The sequence below is a fragment of the Crocuta crocuta genome, unplaced genomic scaffold (assembly GCF_008692635.1).
Source record: "Crocuta crocuta isolate KB4526 unplaced genomic scaffold, BGI_CrCroc_1.0 scaffold36, whole genome shotgun sequence".
Lineage (NCBI taxonomy): Eukaryota > Metazoa > Chordata > Mammalia > Carnivora > Hyaenidae > Crocuta > Crocuta crocuta.
This window is the reverse complement of record NW_027532203.1, coordinates 11674190-11689650: the sequence shown is the minus strand read 5'-3', so window position 1 is coordinate 11689650 and position 15461 is coordinate 11674190. Positions and strand designations below refer to the sequence as shown.

Here is a 15461-nt window from a genome sequence, read left to right as displayed (position 1 = left end):
GGGATTTTCTCTCTTCCTCTCTCTCTGCCCTTTCCTTCTTGTACATGCTCTCTCTCTCTCAAAATAAGTAAACATATAAAAACGCATTAAAAAAAAGAAATGTATAGTTTTAGGAGTGTCTGGGTGGCTCAGTCAGTTGAGTGTCCAACTCTTGACTTTGGCTCAGGTCATGATCTAATGGTTGTGAGACTGAGCCCTGTGTCGAGCTCAGCATGGAACTGGGAGCCTGCTTGGGATTCTCTCTCACTCTTTCTCTCTCTGCCCCTCCCCTGCTTGTGCTCTCTCTCAAAATAAATAAATAAACTTAAAAAAAATAGGGGTGCCTGGGTGGCTCAGTAGGTTAAGTGTTCAATTCTTGGTTTCAGCTCAGGTCATGATCTCATGGTTCGTGAGTGTGAGCCCCACATCAGGCTCTGCGCTGACAGCTGGGAGCCTGCTTGGCAATCTCTCTGCCCTCCCTCCCTATCTTTCTCTCTCTCTCTCTCAAAATAAATAAACATATAAAAAATACAAAAAATTATAGTTTTAAGCTTTACATTTAGTTCCACTTTGAGGAAATATTTATGTATGGTGTCAGAATCTCAGTTCATTCTTTTGTATGTGGATATCCAATTGTTCAAACAGAACTTGTTAAATAGACTACTCTTTCTCTCTTGAATTGTCATGACACCTTTGTCAAAAACTAATTGACTATAGAAGCATTTATTTCTTAATATGCTTATTCCATTGATTTATATGGTTATCCTTCTACCAGTTCTACCCTAACTGATACTTTGTTGTAAGATTTGAAATTAAGTAGTTTAAGTTCTCCAGCTTTGTTCTATTTTGAAACTCTTTTGGCTCATCGTGATCCTGAGCTTTTGTTTGTGGGAAGATTTTAAAATAGGAATTTGACTTCTTTATTTGTTGTAAGTTTATTCAGATTTTCTTTTTATTTTGAGTCAGTTTTGTAATTTTTATCTTATAAGAATGTAACCATTTCATCCAAGTTGCTGGCATAAAGTCGTCAGTATTTTCTTATTATCCATCTGATTTTTGTGAGGTCTATAGTGAGGTCTCCTCTTTCATTCCTGATTTTGGTAATTCATGTATTCTCTTTTTTTCTTTATCATTCTAGCAAAGGTTTATGTGATTGAGGCCTCACTCAGGTTTTATTGATTTTCTCTAAGATCCAACTTTTGGTGTCATTGATTTCTATGTTGTTTTTCTACTTTCTATTTTATGTATTTTTGCTCTGTCTTTATTATTGCTTTCCTTTTGCTTGCTTTAAGTTTAATTTGTCTTTTTCCCTCTGGTTACTTAAGATGGAAGTTTACATTATTTCTTTTATACAGCTTTATTTTCTAATAATTCAAGTTTAAAGTTACACATTTCCTTTTAGTAGTGCCTTAGCTTCATTCCATAAGTTTTGTTGTATTTCCTTTTCATTAAGGTCACAATTATTTCTAATAGCCCTTGTGATTTCTTCTTTGACCCCTAAGCTTGTTTAGAAATTTGTTGTTAATTTCCAAATACTTGATGGTTTCCCAAATTTCATTCTGTTGTTGATTTCTACTTTAATTTCATATTGTTCAGAGAGCATATTTTGATTAATTTCAGTCTGTTTAGATTTATTGAGTGTAATTTTATTGCCTCGTGTATGGTCTATCCTGGAAAATGTACCATTTGTGTTTGAAATGAAGAGTTGAGCAACACCATCAAACCATTCTACCTAACTAAAATTTATGGAAAACTCTACCAACATAGCATTTAAAAAATTTTTTTAAATGTTTTTTTTAATTTCTGAGAGAGAAAGAGAGCATGAGCAGGCGAGGGTCAGAGAGAGAGGGAGACACAGAATCTGAAACAGTCTCCAGGCTCTGAGCTAGCTGTCAGCACAGAGCCTGACGTGGGGCTTGAACCCACAAACCATGAGATCATGACCTGAGCCAAAGTCGGATGCTCAACCAACTGAGCCACCCAAGCGCCCCCCAGCATAGCATTTTTGAATGACAGTTTGTCTGGATACATAATTCTTGACAGTTTTTCCTTCCATTCTCTGAATATACTATTCACTTGTGTTCTAGTTTCCATTATTTATTATGAAAAAGGAGTTAATAGTTTTATCAGTCTCCTTCCAATCAAGAGAGAATAACCACACAAAATTTGAATAGAGAAAGTTACACAGAATTATTAAACTACAATAGGGGAGTGACTCTAAAGGTATAAAAAGGACTCCTATTTTGTTTTTTAATGTTTGTTTGAGAGAGAGAGAGAGAGCGTGTGTGTGTGCACGCGCGCGCACACGCGCCTGCATGCATAGGGGAGGGGCAGAGAGAGAGAGAGAGAGAGAGAATCCAAGCAGGCTCTGCACTGTCCTTTGGGTACCAAGGACTGAGGAGAAGTGCGCAGGGGAAGGACAAACTTGGAAAGAAGAGTCGCCCAACCCCTCAAGGAGAAGGTTCGTTGGATGGTAGAGAAATCCTTTGAATTACCTGGCCCAGAGCTGGTCCACGGTTACTGGGCAAAGGGAAAACCACCCTTGGATCTATGGATGAGCTGAGGCTGGTTGGTGGGCACACAGAAGGAGCTGGGATGCTGGGAGCTTGCTCACTGGTGAGGCAGTGGATGATTTGGAGTATGCAGTGTTCATGTTGGGAGGGCTTCTGTTAACCTTTTAGGATGCAGGCAAGCTGAGGCTGGTGGCTGCTTGTGCTGAAGAAGTCTATTCTGCTAGTGCAGGTATGGTGCCTGCATAGGAAGAGCTGGGGGAAGCATCCGCCTAAGTCAAGGCAGTTAGGTGTGTGTGCAGAAAGACTTGGGGGCGCTTCCTAGTATGTATGGTGTTTGAGTTGGTGGTGCCATGGTACATAGTCACTAAGCTCAGGCTGGGGCTCGAGGTTGCCCCACACACGTGTGTGGTATGGCAAGCACTATTCGATGTGTCCACACATACTACAGACAAACCACATAATGACTGGAAGCAAGGAAAAGTAAATGCAGTACATCCAGAAAGAGAAGACACCTTTCTCCTTTAGTGGTTTTCCAGTGTTCTCTACTGACAAAACTTAATATCATATTCAATGTCAAAAAATGTTAGAGTCCAAGCATTATCAAAGCAGGTACTGAAGGCTGAATCTGGAGCTGAGTGGTACTGCACTGTAACAACAGTCCTATCGTCATTCTCCTTTACGTGATGAGTCATTTGTCTCTGTCGTTGTCTTTCAGCAGTTTGACCATGATGTGGCTTAGTGTAGAATCTTTGTGTTTTTCTTAACTTGGGATATATTGAGCTTCTTGATTCTGTAGATTAATTTTTTAATGAAATTTGGGGAATTTTAGGTTCTTATTTCTTCAAAAACCCTTTCTTGCCCTCTTTTTTCTCTCATCTCCTCTGGGACTCTCATTGCATATATGTCGATATGCCTGATAATGTCCTACAGGTATGTGCAGTTCTGTTCATCTTTCTCTTCAGTCTTTTTTCTCTCCTTTTTTGGATTGGATACTATGTTTTAAAGATTTTATTTATTGAAGTGATTTCTATCCCCAACGTGGGGCTCAAACTTAAAACTCTGAAGCCCAGAGTCTCATGCTCTACGGACTAAGGCAGCCAGGCACCCCAAGATTGGATAATTTCTGTTGAGCTGCCTTCAAGTTCTCTTGATTCAGCTGTCCTATCAAAACTGCTGTTGCCAATCTATTGATTTTGTTTATTTTGATTACTGTAACTTTGACTCTAGACTTGCTGTTTGTTTTTTTTATTTGTGTGCTTGATTCTGTTTCCTTTCGAGATTCTCCTTTTTTGGTAGTCTTTACCGCATTTTACTTTAATACCTTAAAGTAATTTTCTTTAATTCTTTGAACATGTCTATAGTAACAACGTTGAAGTCTGCTAAATCCAACTCAAAGTCAATTTCTATAGACTCTGTTTTCCCCCTGACTCTATCACCCTCCTGTTTCTTCATGTATTGTAATATTTTGTTGAAAGGTAGACATTTTAGATAATGTCTAAAATGTTTTAGCAAATCTAGATTTGGATTCTTTTTTCCTGTGGGCTTTTTTCCTCCTTTTCCTTTTCTAAGTTGACTGAACTTAAGCTGCAGAACCGACCTCCCCTGTGATTTGTAGCCTCTGATTTCTCTGCTTAGCTTTCTTTTTCTTTTTCAACTTAATTTTTTTTTTCCCTTTGGCTTCTTGGCTACCCCTGTGTCTACATAGTTTAGTGGTTAGCGAATGACTGGTCAAAGCTTTTGCCCAAATGCTAGAGCCTGAAAGGCTTCTACTTTTTGTCAGTACATAAGTACATGGACTGGAGAGTGCTTTACAAATATTAGGCCATTTTCAGGGCACTTGGGTGGCTCAGTTGGTTGAATATCCAACTTGATTTCAGCTCAGGTTGTGATCCCAGGGTCATGGGGTGGAGCACGGAACCTGCTTCAGATTCTCTCTCTCCCTCTGCCCCTGCCCCCAGCTTATGCCGTCTCTCCTCTCTCTCTCTCTCTCTCTCTCAAACAAAATTTAAAAATGAGGCCATTTTCAACTCTGCCTTGTCTTTTATTTTCTGTAGCCCACTTTCATCTTCCATGTATGTTGGTTGCCATTCCAGTCAGTCACGTGTAGAGAGCTTGGGCCCTCTCTGGCTTCCCCTTCATGTGCGTGCAGTCTCCCAGTTGGCTGGGGTTGGGAGGGGAGCCTATCCAGTCCCCCTATGGTTCTCTTATTTCCAGATCTCCTGGTTAAATTTATGGCTGCTCCACTGAGTTTTTTTACTCACTCCAGTCACAGCTACAACCTCAAGCTAGAGTGCTATGCTATTTCCCCATTTGTCTGCTACCAATTTTATTCACTTCACTGGGCTTTTGCCCTCTGCCTCCAATCAAGTCAATCCTTCCTGGCAGCAGAGTTGCTGGCCTTCACAGCCAACCTCAGCTAGCACAACTGCTGCATAAAGATACGAACCCGCCCAGCCAGTAAAGCTGCTGTCTCCTACTTTCTTATCTAAGGTCTCAGTTCATTCACCTCATTTCCAGATCCTCAAAATGGCTGTTTTGGACAGTTTTGTTCAGTTTTTTTCTTTTTAAGTTTGTTTATGAGGGAGAGAGAAAGAGAGAAAGTGGGGGGGGGGAGGGGGAGGGGGAAGGCAGAGAGAGAGAGAGAGAGAGAATCCAAAGCAGGCTCTGCATTGTCAACCCAGAGCCCAATGCAGGGCTCAAACTCATGAACCTTGAGATCATGACCAGATCTGAAGTCGGATGCTTAACCAACTGAGCCACGCCGCCACCGAGTTTTGTTCAGTTTTATTACTGTTTTATGTGGAGAAGATATTTGGACCTCAGCATGCTTCCATAACCAGAAGATCTGTTATTTCTTTAAAAAAAATTTTTTTTAATGTTTTATTGATTTTTGAGAGAGAGAGAGAGAGACAGAGACAGTGTGAACAAGGGAGGGTCAGAGAGAGAGAAAGACACAGAATCTGAAGACAGGCTCCAAGCTCTGAGCTGTCAGCACAGAGCCTGACGCAGGACTCGAACCTACGAACCATGAGATCATGACCTGAGCCAAAGTCGGACGCTTAACCAACTGAGCCATCCAGGCACCCCAGAAGATCTGTATTTCAAATCTTTTGAAAACTTTAACTCATTTGGCATTTTGTCATCAGTGTTGAGATTGGCTCAGTTCAGTATATAATGTCAAGATGTTTCAAGAATATCTATTTAAGATTTTAACTTCTTAATCTAAGTAGTATATATTAGATTAAGCTTTTAATATTGATTATGATACAGTGTGCTTAGATATTGTCTTGTCAAACATTTTATTTAGGAAATCATGATGTGATGACTCCAATGGTTGATATACTTATGAAACTTTTCCGAAATATGGTGAATGTGAAGATGCCCTTTCATCTGACCCTGTTAAGTGTGTGCCTCTGCAACCTGAAAGCACTGAATACTGCTAAGAAAGGGACTATCGATTATTATTTAACATCATCATTATCGACGACTTCACGCTCTGGGAAGCGCAGTTTTGTAAGTACACTGTTTGATTTGTGTGGTTAACTTACAAGTCTAAGTTTGTGTTCCATTGATACAATTTAGAGATTCTTTCAGGTGATCTTGCTCGAATGACTTACTTGTATATTGGACCCATTACATAGCATCGCTGGATGAAAGAGAAAACCACTGTGGAGGTTCCAACTTGTTTTGGAAGTGCTAACTTCTAAAAGTTTGGAGCAGCTTTTCTCCAAACACCACACTACTGATAGCCATAAGGAACTAATAGCAGCAGTCTGTCATCATGAAGGACTTAACAGAAAATAGCAGGATTCTACTGATGAGAAAATTACCTTTTCTTCTGACATTGATCTTGAAATTTTTTATGAACTACCGGAAGAGGTGCAAAAAGAATATGATTAGCTAATAAATGTGAAAATATTTCCAGATATTGAAAATAAAAATATTATACATAAGCTACCAGTATCCCTTCATTGTTTTTGTTAAAGTATTTACATTTTCCTAGTTTTAAAATTATATTGAATTTTGATAGCAAGATTGATATGACTACTCATTCTACAGTGGTAGAAATTAAGAGTGTGGCAATAGAGAAGCAGAGGCCTGTCATATTTTCAAGTGACTAAAAACAAAACCCTATATATACGGCCATTTAGCAAACCTCTAGTTACTAAATATGGGATGCTTTAAAAATAATCATATTTTACTAAGTTGTTCTTGCCTACAGTTAACTGTTAATTTAAAATGTTTTTATTATTTTTGTTTTAATGTTTAATTAGTATAATTTCAGCAATATTTTTATTTACATTTGAGTTTAAAATGAGAAAAGAATACTGTTACAGAAATAATGAATCAGCACCCTCTTCAAATTCCTTTTTTCCTGTGGCCCTTTTATTCCCTTTATTAACTGAAGTTTAAAAAGGTGTTTGCTTTTTACTTTTTAATCTGTAGAATCAGAATTATAAGACTTTAATTTGTACTGGTATTAGGAGGTAAATATAAGTAGAAGTACCTTGTACATGTCTGGTATACAGTAAATACAGTGTGTCAGATCTCTCTTCCTTTTACTTTTATGAAGTTATTGTTATATTGATGTTTCCTGAATTATATTTGACTGTGAATACATTTTCATGGTGCTCAAAACTAGAGAGAAAATTTAAGTGAAAAATTTTATGCAGAAAATTTCTGCAAATTAGGGGGCAGCCGAGGTGGCTCATTGGTTAAGCATCCGACTTCGGCTCTCAGGTCATGATCTCACAGTTCATGGGTTCAAGCCCCACGTCAGGCTCTGTGCTGACAGCTTAGAGCCTGGAGCCTGCTTTGGATTCTGTATCACCTCCTCTCTGCCCCCTCTCCTGCTTGCACTCTCTCTCTCTCTCTCAAAAATAAATCAACATTAAAAAAAACCCTTAAGGGGTGCCTGGGTGGCTCAGTTGGTTGAGCGTCTGACTTCAGCTCAGGTCATGATCTTACAGTTCATGGGTTCGAGCTCCATGTTGGGCTCCGTGCTGACAGCCAGCTCAGAGCCTGGAGCATGCTTCAGATTCTGTGTTTCCCTCTCTCTCTGACCCTCCCCTGCTCACACGGTCTCTCTCTCGCAGAAATAAATAAAACGTTAAAAATTTTTTTTAAATAAAAAAATTTAAAAACTCTTAAAAATATAAAGAAAAATTATGCAAATTAGAGCTGAAGGTGTTTTTAAATTTTTATTTTATGTAAAGGTAAACTTATATTTTAGTACTGACAGTGGATTTTTATCATAGAATTTTTTTTTCCTTCTGTTATATGTTATACTTCACAACAGGGATTGTGAGAAAATCAGCCCTTGATGTTCTATGTATATATTTATATATTTTTAGATACCTAAGGGTATCTATGAATCATTTACTTTTCTGGGCCACCATTCCTTTATTCACAGAATTGGAAATTTGAAAACACGATTGTTAAGGTCCTTTCCAAGTTTCCAAATACCTACTTATCTTTTGGCTCAATGCTATGTAGGAAGGAAACCTCTCCCTAGAACAGTGAATAAAGATGCACACAATAATGTGACTAATTGTGGTGGATTTATCATCTCTAGTTATTTGGAACTGGCCAAAAGAATTAAAATTATTGATTAGGATAGAAACATGTTGGTCAGATAATGGCTATATTCATGCTTCAGCAGTATGAATATTTAAAAGATATCAGATATCTTAAATTACTGTGTTATCCTTGTGTTCTAGAAAATGAAAGACTCTCACATGGAAGATTCTTCCAAAGACAAAGAAACAAATTGGGATTTTTTACCATCTGGAAGAATTGAAAGTACAAAAACTGGGGAAGCTCCAATAGATACTACACATTTTTCTAAAGAAAAAGACACTGATGAATTCCCACTCTGGTCACTTCCTGAAGGCATTGACCAAGAAGTCTTTAAGCAGCTTCCAGTAGATATTCAAGAAGAAATCCTTTCTGGAAAATCTGGAGAAAAAGTTCAAGGCAAAGGAAGTTTGAATTGTCCATTACATGCCTCTAGAGGAGTATTATCTTTCTTTTCTACAAAACAAATGAAAGATAGTCCCTTAAATCCTAAAGATCATTTATCCAATAGCAAACAGATATCTTCTTCCTGTGAACCAGGAACATCAGGTTTAAATAGCAGTGGTTCCTCTTCTCCGTCTAGCCAAAAGGATTATTCACATTATTTAGACAGTAGATTAAAAGATGAACGAATGAGTCAAGGACCTAAAGAATCTCAAGGATTTCACTTTTCAAATACAAACCCTGCTGTCTCTGTTTTCCATTCATTTCCAAATTTGCAGAGTGAGCAACTTTTCTCCACAAACCGCACTGCAGATAGCCATAAGGAGCCAATTGCAACAGTCTCTCATCATGAAGGACTTAAAGAAAATAGAGAGCAAGATTCTACTGATGAGAAAATTACCTTTCCTTCTGACATTGATCCTGAAGTTTTCTATGAACTACCAGAAGAGGTACAAAAAGAGCTGTTGGCACACTGGAAGAGAACAGGATCAGATTTCCACATTGTACATAAATAAGCATCTTCAGAAAAAAGGTCTAGAAAGCAAAGGAAAGGCCATTGTTCTCAGATTTAGCAGTTTATTAAGCTCCTCTAAATCAAACACTAATATTCAATAATGTAGAAAGCTAATATAAAATGTTTCAGATGAAAGCACATGTAGTAATGGGAAGTAAATTCTGGCACAAAACATAAAAAATATTTATAACAGAAGACATAATGTAAAATTACTTTCTTATTTCTAAAGATATTTTATATTGCTTTTCAATAAAAAGAATATCATGGCTAGTACATTTCCCATAAATTAGGGGGTGGGGGTGGGAGATACATATGCCTATATATAAAAAATAGGGTAGCCAAATCATTGCTATGATGTACCAAAGAACATTTTTTTTTTCTGTGAAATAATGGAATGGCTCAAGAAATTTAATGCATCAGGAAACCTTCCAAATAAGAAATTCTGCTGCCGTCTTTTACAAATACAGTTATCTTTGGCTGATGTACTATGTACTGTTTAATAAGTTGATTTTTTAAAAAAATACCAAAGCAATGTATGTTCAATTAATGTTTCTGAGTATGCTAGAACTTACTACAATGAAGTTGTATAGAAGGCACTCAATAAATGAATGAATGGTATGGCAGGGGCCAGGTGGGAATTTGGGCAGGGGAGTGTACATGTTGCAGAGAACTGGAAGGAGCTCTCCATCCAGGTAAATTAAGGGGAGGATGGACCCCAAAAAGGCAATGTGATAGGTTTTTAGAATACTAGATAATGGAGGAAGTCCATTTCCTTCTGGCTCATCTGTAGAGTTTTAAAGTAATGATTAGATGTTTTTGCATCTTCTTATTTGTGGAGATAAGACGATTGATGTCATACCTATAGCAGATATGTGTAGTCACTAAATTGAGAGATGTCCTCTTTTTTCCCCGTTGCTCATTGCTTTCTCCTTTTGTCTGCAAGATTAAGAATTGGGTATAAGATTGTGGACATCTTGTAATTTGCAAGACATGAGGAAGTTTCTAGAACACCTCAAAGTATACCTCAGCACTGATTTAGAAGAGGCCTGTTCTCAAGTTTGTAACCTTTGCAGATATAATCTAAAGACAATAAAAATTAAGTACACAAATGTCAATCAAGAATAGCATAAAAGATTCTATTAGGTAAGACGTTTTAAGTAGGTTTTAGATTTCTTGAAATTTGAAAATTCCTTTCTTAAGGATTTTTAACAGGGAGTTTTAGCATTGTCAAAAACAACCTGGAGCAAAAACATCAAAAGGTACTCATAAGTATTTAGTACTCTGCATCAAGGACTCTGGAATTTTCTACATGTAGTATACTGGTAAGGTTGTTAAATTGATAAAAAGAATATATTTTTATGTAATACATTTTTTGAAAGTTTCTAATAATCCTTGTATTATTTCAGCCAGAAATTATTAGCTAGAAAGGTTTAAAAGAAAAAAAACGGCTAAGAAGAGTGAAACAGATTTGGCTAGTTTAAAAGGAATATAAAGTAATAGTTAAAAGTGCACCTTCTGAAGACAGAACGCAGTGGGTGTATCACAGTGTTGCTACGTATTGTGTCCTTTAGTCTTTCAGCATCTTTGTGCCTCCTCATTCTGACTTTTTAGGTTATCTTTTATTTCCATCTCCTTTTAATCTTTTAACTATTTTACATTCTTGTTTTAAACTGACCAAAACTATTTTATGCCTCTTTGGTTTTCTACAGATTTGCTGTTAATGTTTGGAGATGTAAATTTCCTTTATTAATCTCAGTATATGCTGGCTTCTGGTATCTTTCACATTATTTCTGTAAAATTTTTGGCCACTAGTTATCCAAATATAGCTTTTCTATTCTTCTAGGATTCTGATTGCACAAATGATGGCCTCTCTTATTCCACCCTTCATGTTCATTAATCTCATAGTTTTCATCTTGTTTATCTGTGCTGTATTTTGGTTAACTTCCTCAACTCTGTCTCTTGTTCATTAATTTGCTTTTCAGCATTGTCTGATCTACTGTTTAAAACACTAATGATGGGGGAGTGCCTGGATGACTCAATTGGTTAAGCGTCTGACTCTTGATTTCAGCTCAGGTCATGATCTCACGGTTTGCTCCGCAGTAGCAGCGGGGAGTTGGCTTGGGATTCTGCCTCTCCCTCTTTCTCTGCCCCTGCCCTACTCACTCTTACTTTTTATCTAAAATAGATAAATAAACTTAAAAAAAGAAAACACTAATGATGGTTTTAATTTTAGTAATTATGTTTTTATTGAATTCTTTTTCTAATCTTCCTGTTTATTCATTATAGTCTCATCAGTCCATTTCTAACTTTTAAAAACTCATAAATATTTTATATTTTTAATCATTTCAATATTTTAAGTCTTTTTAAGTCTAAGTTTTTGGATATTGTCATGTACCATTTTGGCCATAAACCATACTGTTTCCTTGTATGTGGCTAAGCTTAGTCTGTGGGAAGACAAAGGACCTAAATTGTGCATGCTTCCCTTCAGATATGATTTATATTTGCTTCCAGTAGGCGGTACCAACCCATCTGGCACCTCAGTAACCCTTTCCAGGGCCCTTCCTGCATGGTTGTCTTAGTTTGTCTTATTTTCAGCTCCCTGGCCTTGCTACTGTCCCAAGGTTTTGTCTTCAGAGGTGGATGGCAGGCTGCTCTCAGCCTTTGCCATCAGGGTGAACCGCACCTTTCAAGTTTTTTTTTGCCTGATGCTTCCTGATCCTTTCCTGCTTTTGTTTCAGCTCATTGTTTTCCTCCCTGTGATTGTAGGAGATTGAGGCCTAGAGATTCTCAACCAACAATGAACTAAAAAGTGTGTTTTCTCCAGAACTAGCATTTTGTATTGGGAGGTCTGAAAGTATCTGTCTCACCATAGTGCCGAACTGCAAATCTGTTTGGATTTATTTTTTCCATATTGTTTGGTGCTTTCTGTTTTTCTCTTTTCTTTTTTTTTTTTTAAATTTTTAATGTTTTTTATTTATTTCTAGGAGAGAGAGAGACAGCGTGAGCAGGGGAGGGTCAGAGAGAGAGGGAGTCACAGACTGAAACAGGCTCCAGGCTCTGAGCTGGCAGTCAGCACAGAGCCCGACGCGGGGCTCGAACCCACGAACCGCGAGACCATGACCTAAGCGAAAGTCGGACGCTTAACCGACTAAGCCACTCAGGCGCCCCTGTTTTTCTCTCTTATATGCTATGCTTTTTTTCCCATTCTTTCTCTCATCTTTTTGGATTGCTTGAATTTTTTATTATGTATTTTCCCTTGACTGATTTGAAATGTAAACATTCTAAGTACTCTTGATTACTTAAAAAAATTCTACATACTTAACATCTCCAAATGGTAAATACATGTACCCTCATTCCAAAAATCACAAAGTCATTAAAATATGTTAATTCTGATCAGATTCCTTTAGTTTTTTATTAACCTCCAAATTGCATATCAGTATTTTATAGAGTTAATGTTTAGGTTTGCACACATGATTATCTCCCCCGCTCTTTCTTGCATATAAGAAATTCATTCCTGGGGTGCCCAAGTGGCTTAGTCATTTGGGTGTTTGACTTCGCCTCATGTCATGATCTCACAGTTGATGGGTTCAAGCCCTGTGTCAGGCTCTGTGGTGACTGCTCAGAGCCTGGAGCCTGCTTCAGATTCTGTGTCTCTGTCTCTCTCTGCCCCTCCTCCGCACGTACACACACACACACACACACACACACACACACACGCACTCTCTCTCTCTCTCTCTCAGAAATAAATAAAAATGTTTAAAAAACTTCATTCCTTCTGAGTAGAATTCACTTTCTAAAATGTCTTTAGAACTGTGGATTTTAAGTTGACTTTTTTGGGCTATTTTAAGATGTTCACTTTTATCTGTAAAAGTCTGTAGTTTTTATTATATGCCTAGCTATAGATTTCTTTTTATCATGTTTGGGATTTAGGTGCTTTCTGAATCTGCCAATTTATATCTTCATCAAATCTAGATTAATTTCAGTATTTAAAACTTTGTTGTGCAGTCTACATACAGAAAAGTACAGAAGTTAGTGGGTAATTAAATTTTTTAAAATGTTTGTATTTTTGAGAGAGTGGGGGAGGGGCAGAGAGAGGGAGACACAGAATCCAAAGCAGGCTCCAGGAACCCTTGCTGTAAGCACAGAGCCCGACGTTGGGTTCAAACTCATAAATCATGAGATCATGACCCGAGCAGAAGTTGGACACCCAACTGACTGAACCACCCAGGTGCCCCAGTTAGTGGGAAATTATAAGCAACAACTATGTAACTAGGTCAAGAAATAAAACATACCAAATGATCAGGAAGTCCAGAGATTTTTGTTTATTTTTGATTATGTAACTGATCCAGAAGCGGTTTGCGGTTGGGGGTGCATCAAATTGAACACAACCCAAGGAAATGTTGAAAGCAAAGAACCTTTTATTGCTTATTGTTACAAGTGAGAAGACGGAGATAGCTCACAAAGAACTGTCTCACCATGCTGTTAGTACAGGAAGCTTTTATTCAGTGAGGGGCGGGAGCAAGGGAGTTCGCATGGCCGCTTTTGGTTCAGTTGTGGGTGTGTAACATGTCGGGGGGGAGGGGCTAGTGCATACATCATGTGTTCAAAAAATGGCAGAAAACTCCACCCATAGAAGGAGATCTTAGTACCATAATGAGCTAAATATAATTTCAGGACAACGCAGGGGGCTTTTGTGCCGGTCCTCAGCTGCAGTCCAGCTCAAACTAGCTCAGATGAGGGTTTATTAGGTGAGACACACCTAGCAAGAGGCTAACAGGTAAAACACCTAGTCAAGCTCCTTCTTGGCTGGAACTTTTGGGTCTGGAAAAACAAAACCCAGTTGTCCCTGGCTTTTGTCCCTCCCCCGTCTGCCTTCTGCCGATGCCGCCTTTGAGTAACTTTGAGTTGCATCCTAGCTAACGGTTGTTTTCTTTTTAAATTTAGATGTAATTGACATATTCCAGATGCACAATATAATTTTTCGATATTTATATTGCAAAATGATCACCACAGTAAGTCTAGCATCTGTCACCTATTCATAGTTACATTTTTTTTTTTTTTTTTTTTTGCCTTGTAATGAGAACTTTTAAGATCTAAGGAAGTCCAGAGTTTTTCTTGGGGTTTCATCATGTGGGGAGGGTTTAGTAAATCATTGACTCTGTGGTTAAACTCTGACTCCAGTTCCCCAGGGCTTCTACCGACCCTGGATGTCAGGACGGCACAAAGTCTCAACATTCTAATCATGTGGTTGGTATTTCTGTTGTGGGCTACTGCCATCCTAAGTCTTCCTGTTGGCATAACCTATCTAGCCCCCCCTCGCCCCCCCTCCCCATAAGTCACCTCATTAGCATACACCATGATGAATAAGAAAGACACAATTGTTTGGGACATTCTAAGAGGTTTAGGAGCTCCATGCTGGGAACCCTGGATAAGGACCAGATAAATTCTACCATGGAATACTTTGAAATAAGTTTTGAGATGTTTTATGGTCCCAAATGTGCCCTATCTTAGTAAATGTTCTGTGTGCACTTGAAAAGAATATGTATTTTGCTGCTGGATGGAATGTTGTATAAATGTCAGGTTTAGTTAATGTTCAAGTCTTCTGTATCTTTACTGATTTTTGGTATATTAATTTCTGAGAGGAGAGTATTCAAGTGTCCCACTATAATTACGTGTATCTTTTTCTCCTTGCTGTTGTATATCAATTTTTGCTTCCGGTTATTTGGAGACACATTCAGGGATATTATATTCTGATCAATTGGTCCTTTTATTATTCTGAAATGACTTTCTTTATCTCTGATAAATTCTTTGCTCTGAAAACCAGTTTCCTGATAAGAGCCACTATAGTTTTTTAAAAAAATTAATGTTAGACTAGTGTCTTTTCCCATCGTTTTAACCTATTTGTATGTTTACATGAAAAATGAGGTTTTGGGGGGCTACACAACAGATAGTTGGGTCTTTTTCATTTAGTCTGATATCTTTGCCTTTCAACTGAGGTTTTTGACCATTTATATTAACATAATGACTGATACAGTTTTGTTTAAATCTACCAGTCTGCTATTTATTTTCTATTTTCACCATGTTTTCTTTGTTCCCTTTCTCTTGAGACTTTTACTGGGATTGAGTATTTTTTTTTAAATCATTATGTCTTTTATCTTTGTTGGATTATTAACTATAAAACTCTGCACTCTTAGTGGTTGCTTTAGGGTTGATACTATATATCTCTAACTACTGCTTTATGTTTAGGGGCCTTCCACCAATATACTTCCATTTCTCCCAACCTGGCCCTTGTGCTCTTGTTACTATACGTGTTTACTCCTCCATACCTTGTAACTCCATATTTTTATTATTTTTATTTTTGCTTTATACAGTCAAGGGGAAAAAGGCTATTAAATATACCCATATTTCTGGTACTCTTCATTTATTTGTATAGA

General features: G+C 37.7%; 1 protein-coding gene across 4 annotated transcripts in view; it reads left to right on the top strand.

Moving 5' to 3' along the window:
• The window catches only part of POLI (DNA polymerase iota), a 55898-nt gene extending 42571 nt beyond the window's left edge, over positions 1-13327 (top strand). For 3 of the 4 annotated variants that reach the window (XM_077777580.1, XM_077777578.1, XM_077777579.1), the window contains 2 exons: positions 5800-6005; positions 8213-13327. In XM_077777580.1, coding sequence (XP_077633706.1) covers positions 5800-6005; positions 8213-9028 — 1022 coding nt within the window. In that variant the 3' untranslated portion in view covers positions 9029-13327. Of the gene's footprint in view, positions 1-5799; positions 6006-6086; positions 6388-8212 lie in introns of those variants that run through there. The other variant, XM_077777581.1, reaches the window with a different exon arrangement.
• Positions 13328-15461: the final 2134 nt, after the last annotated feature.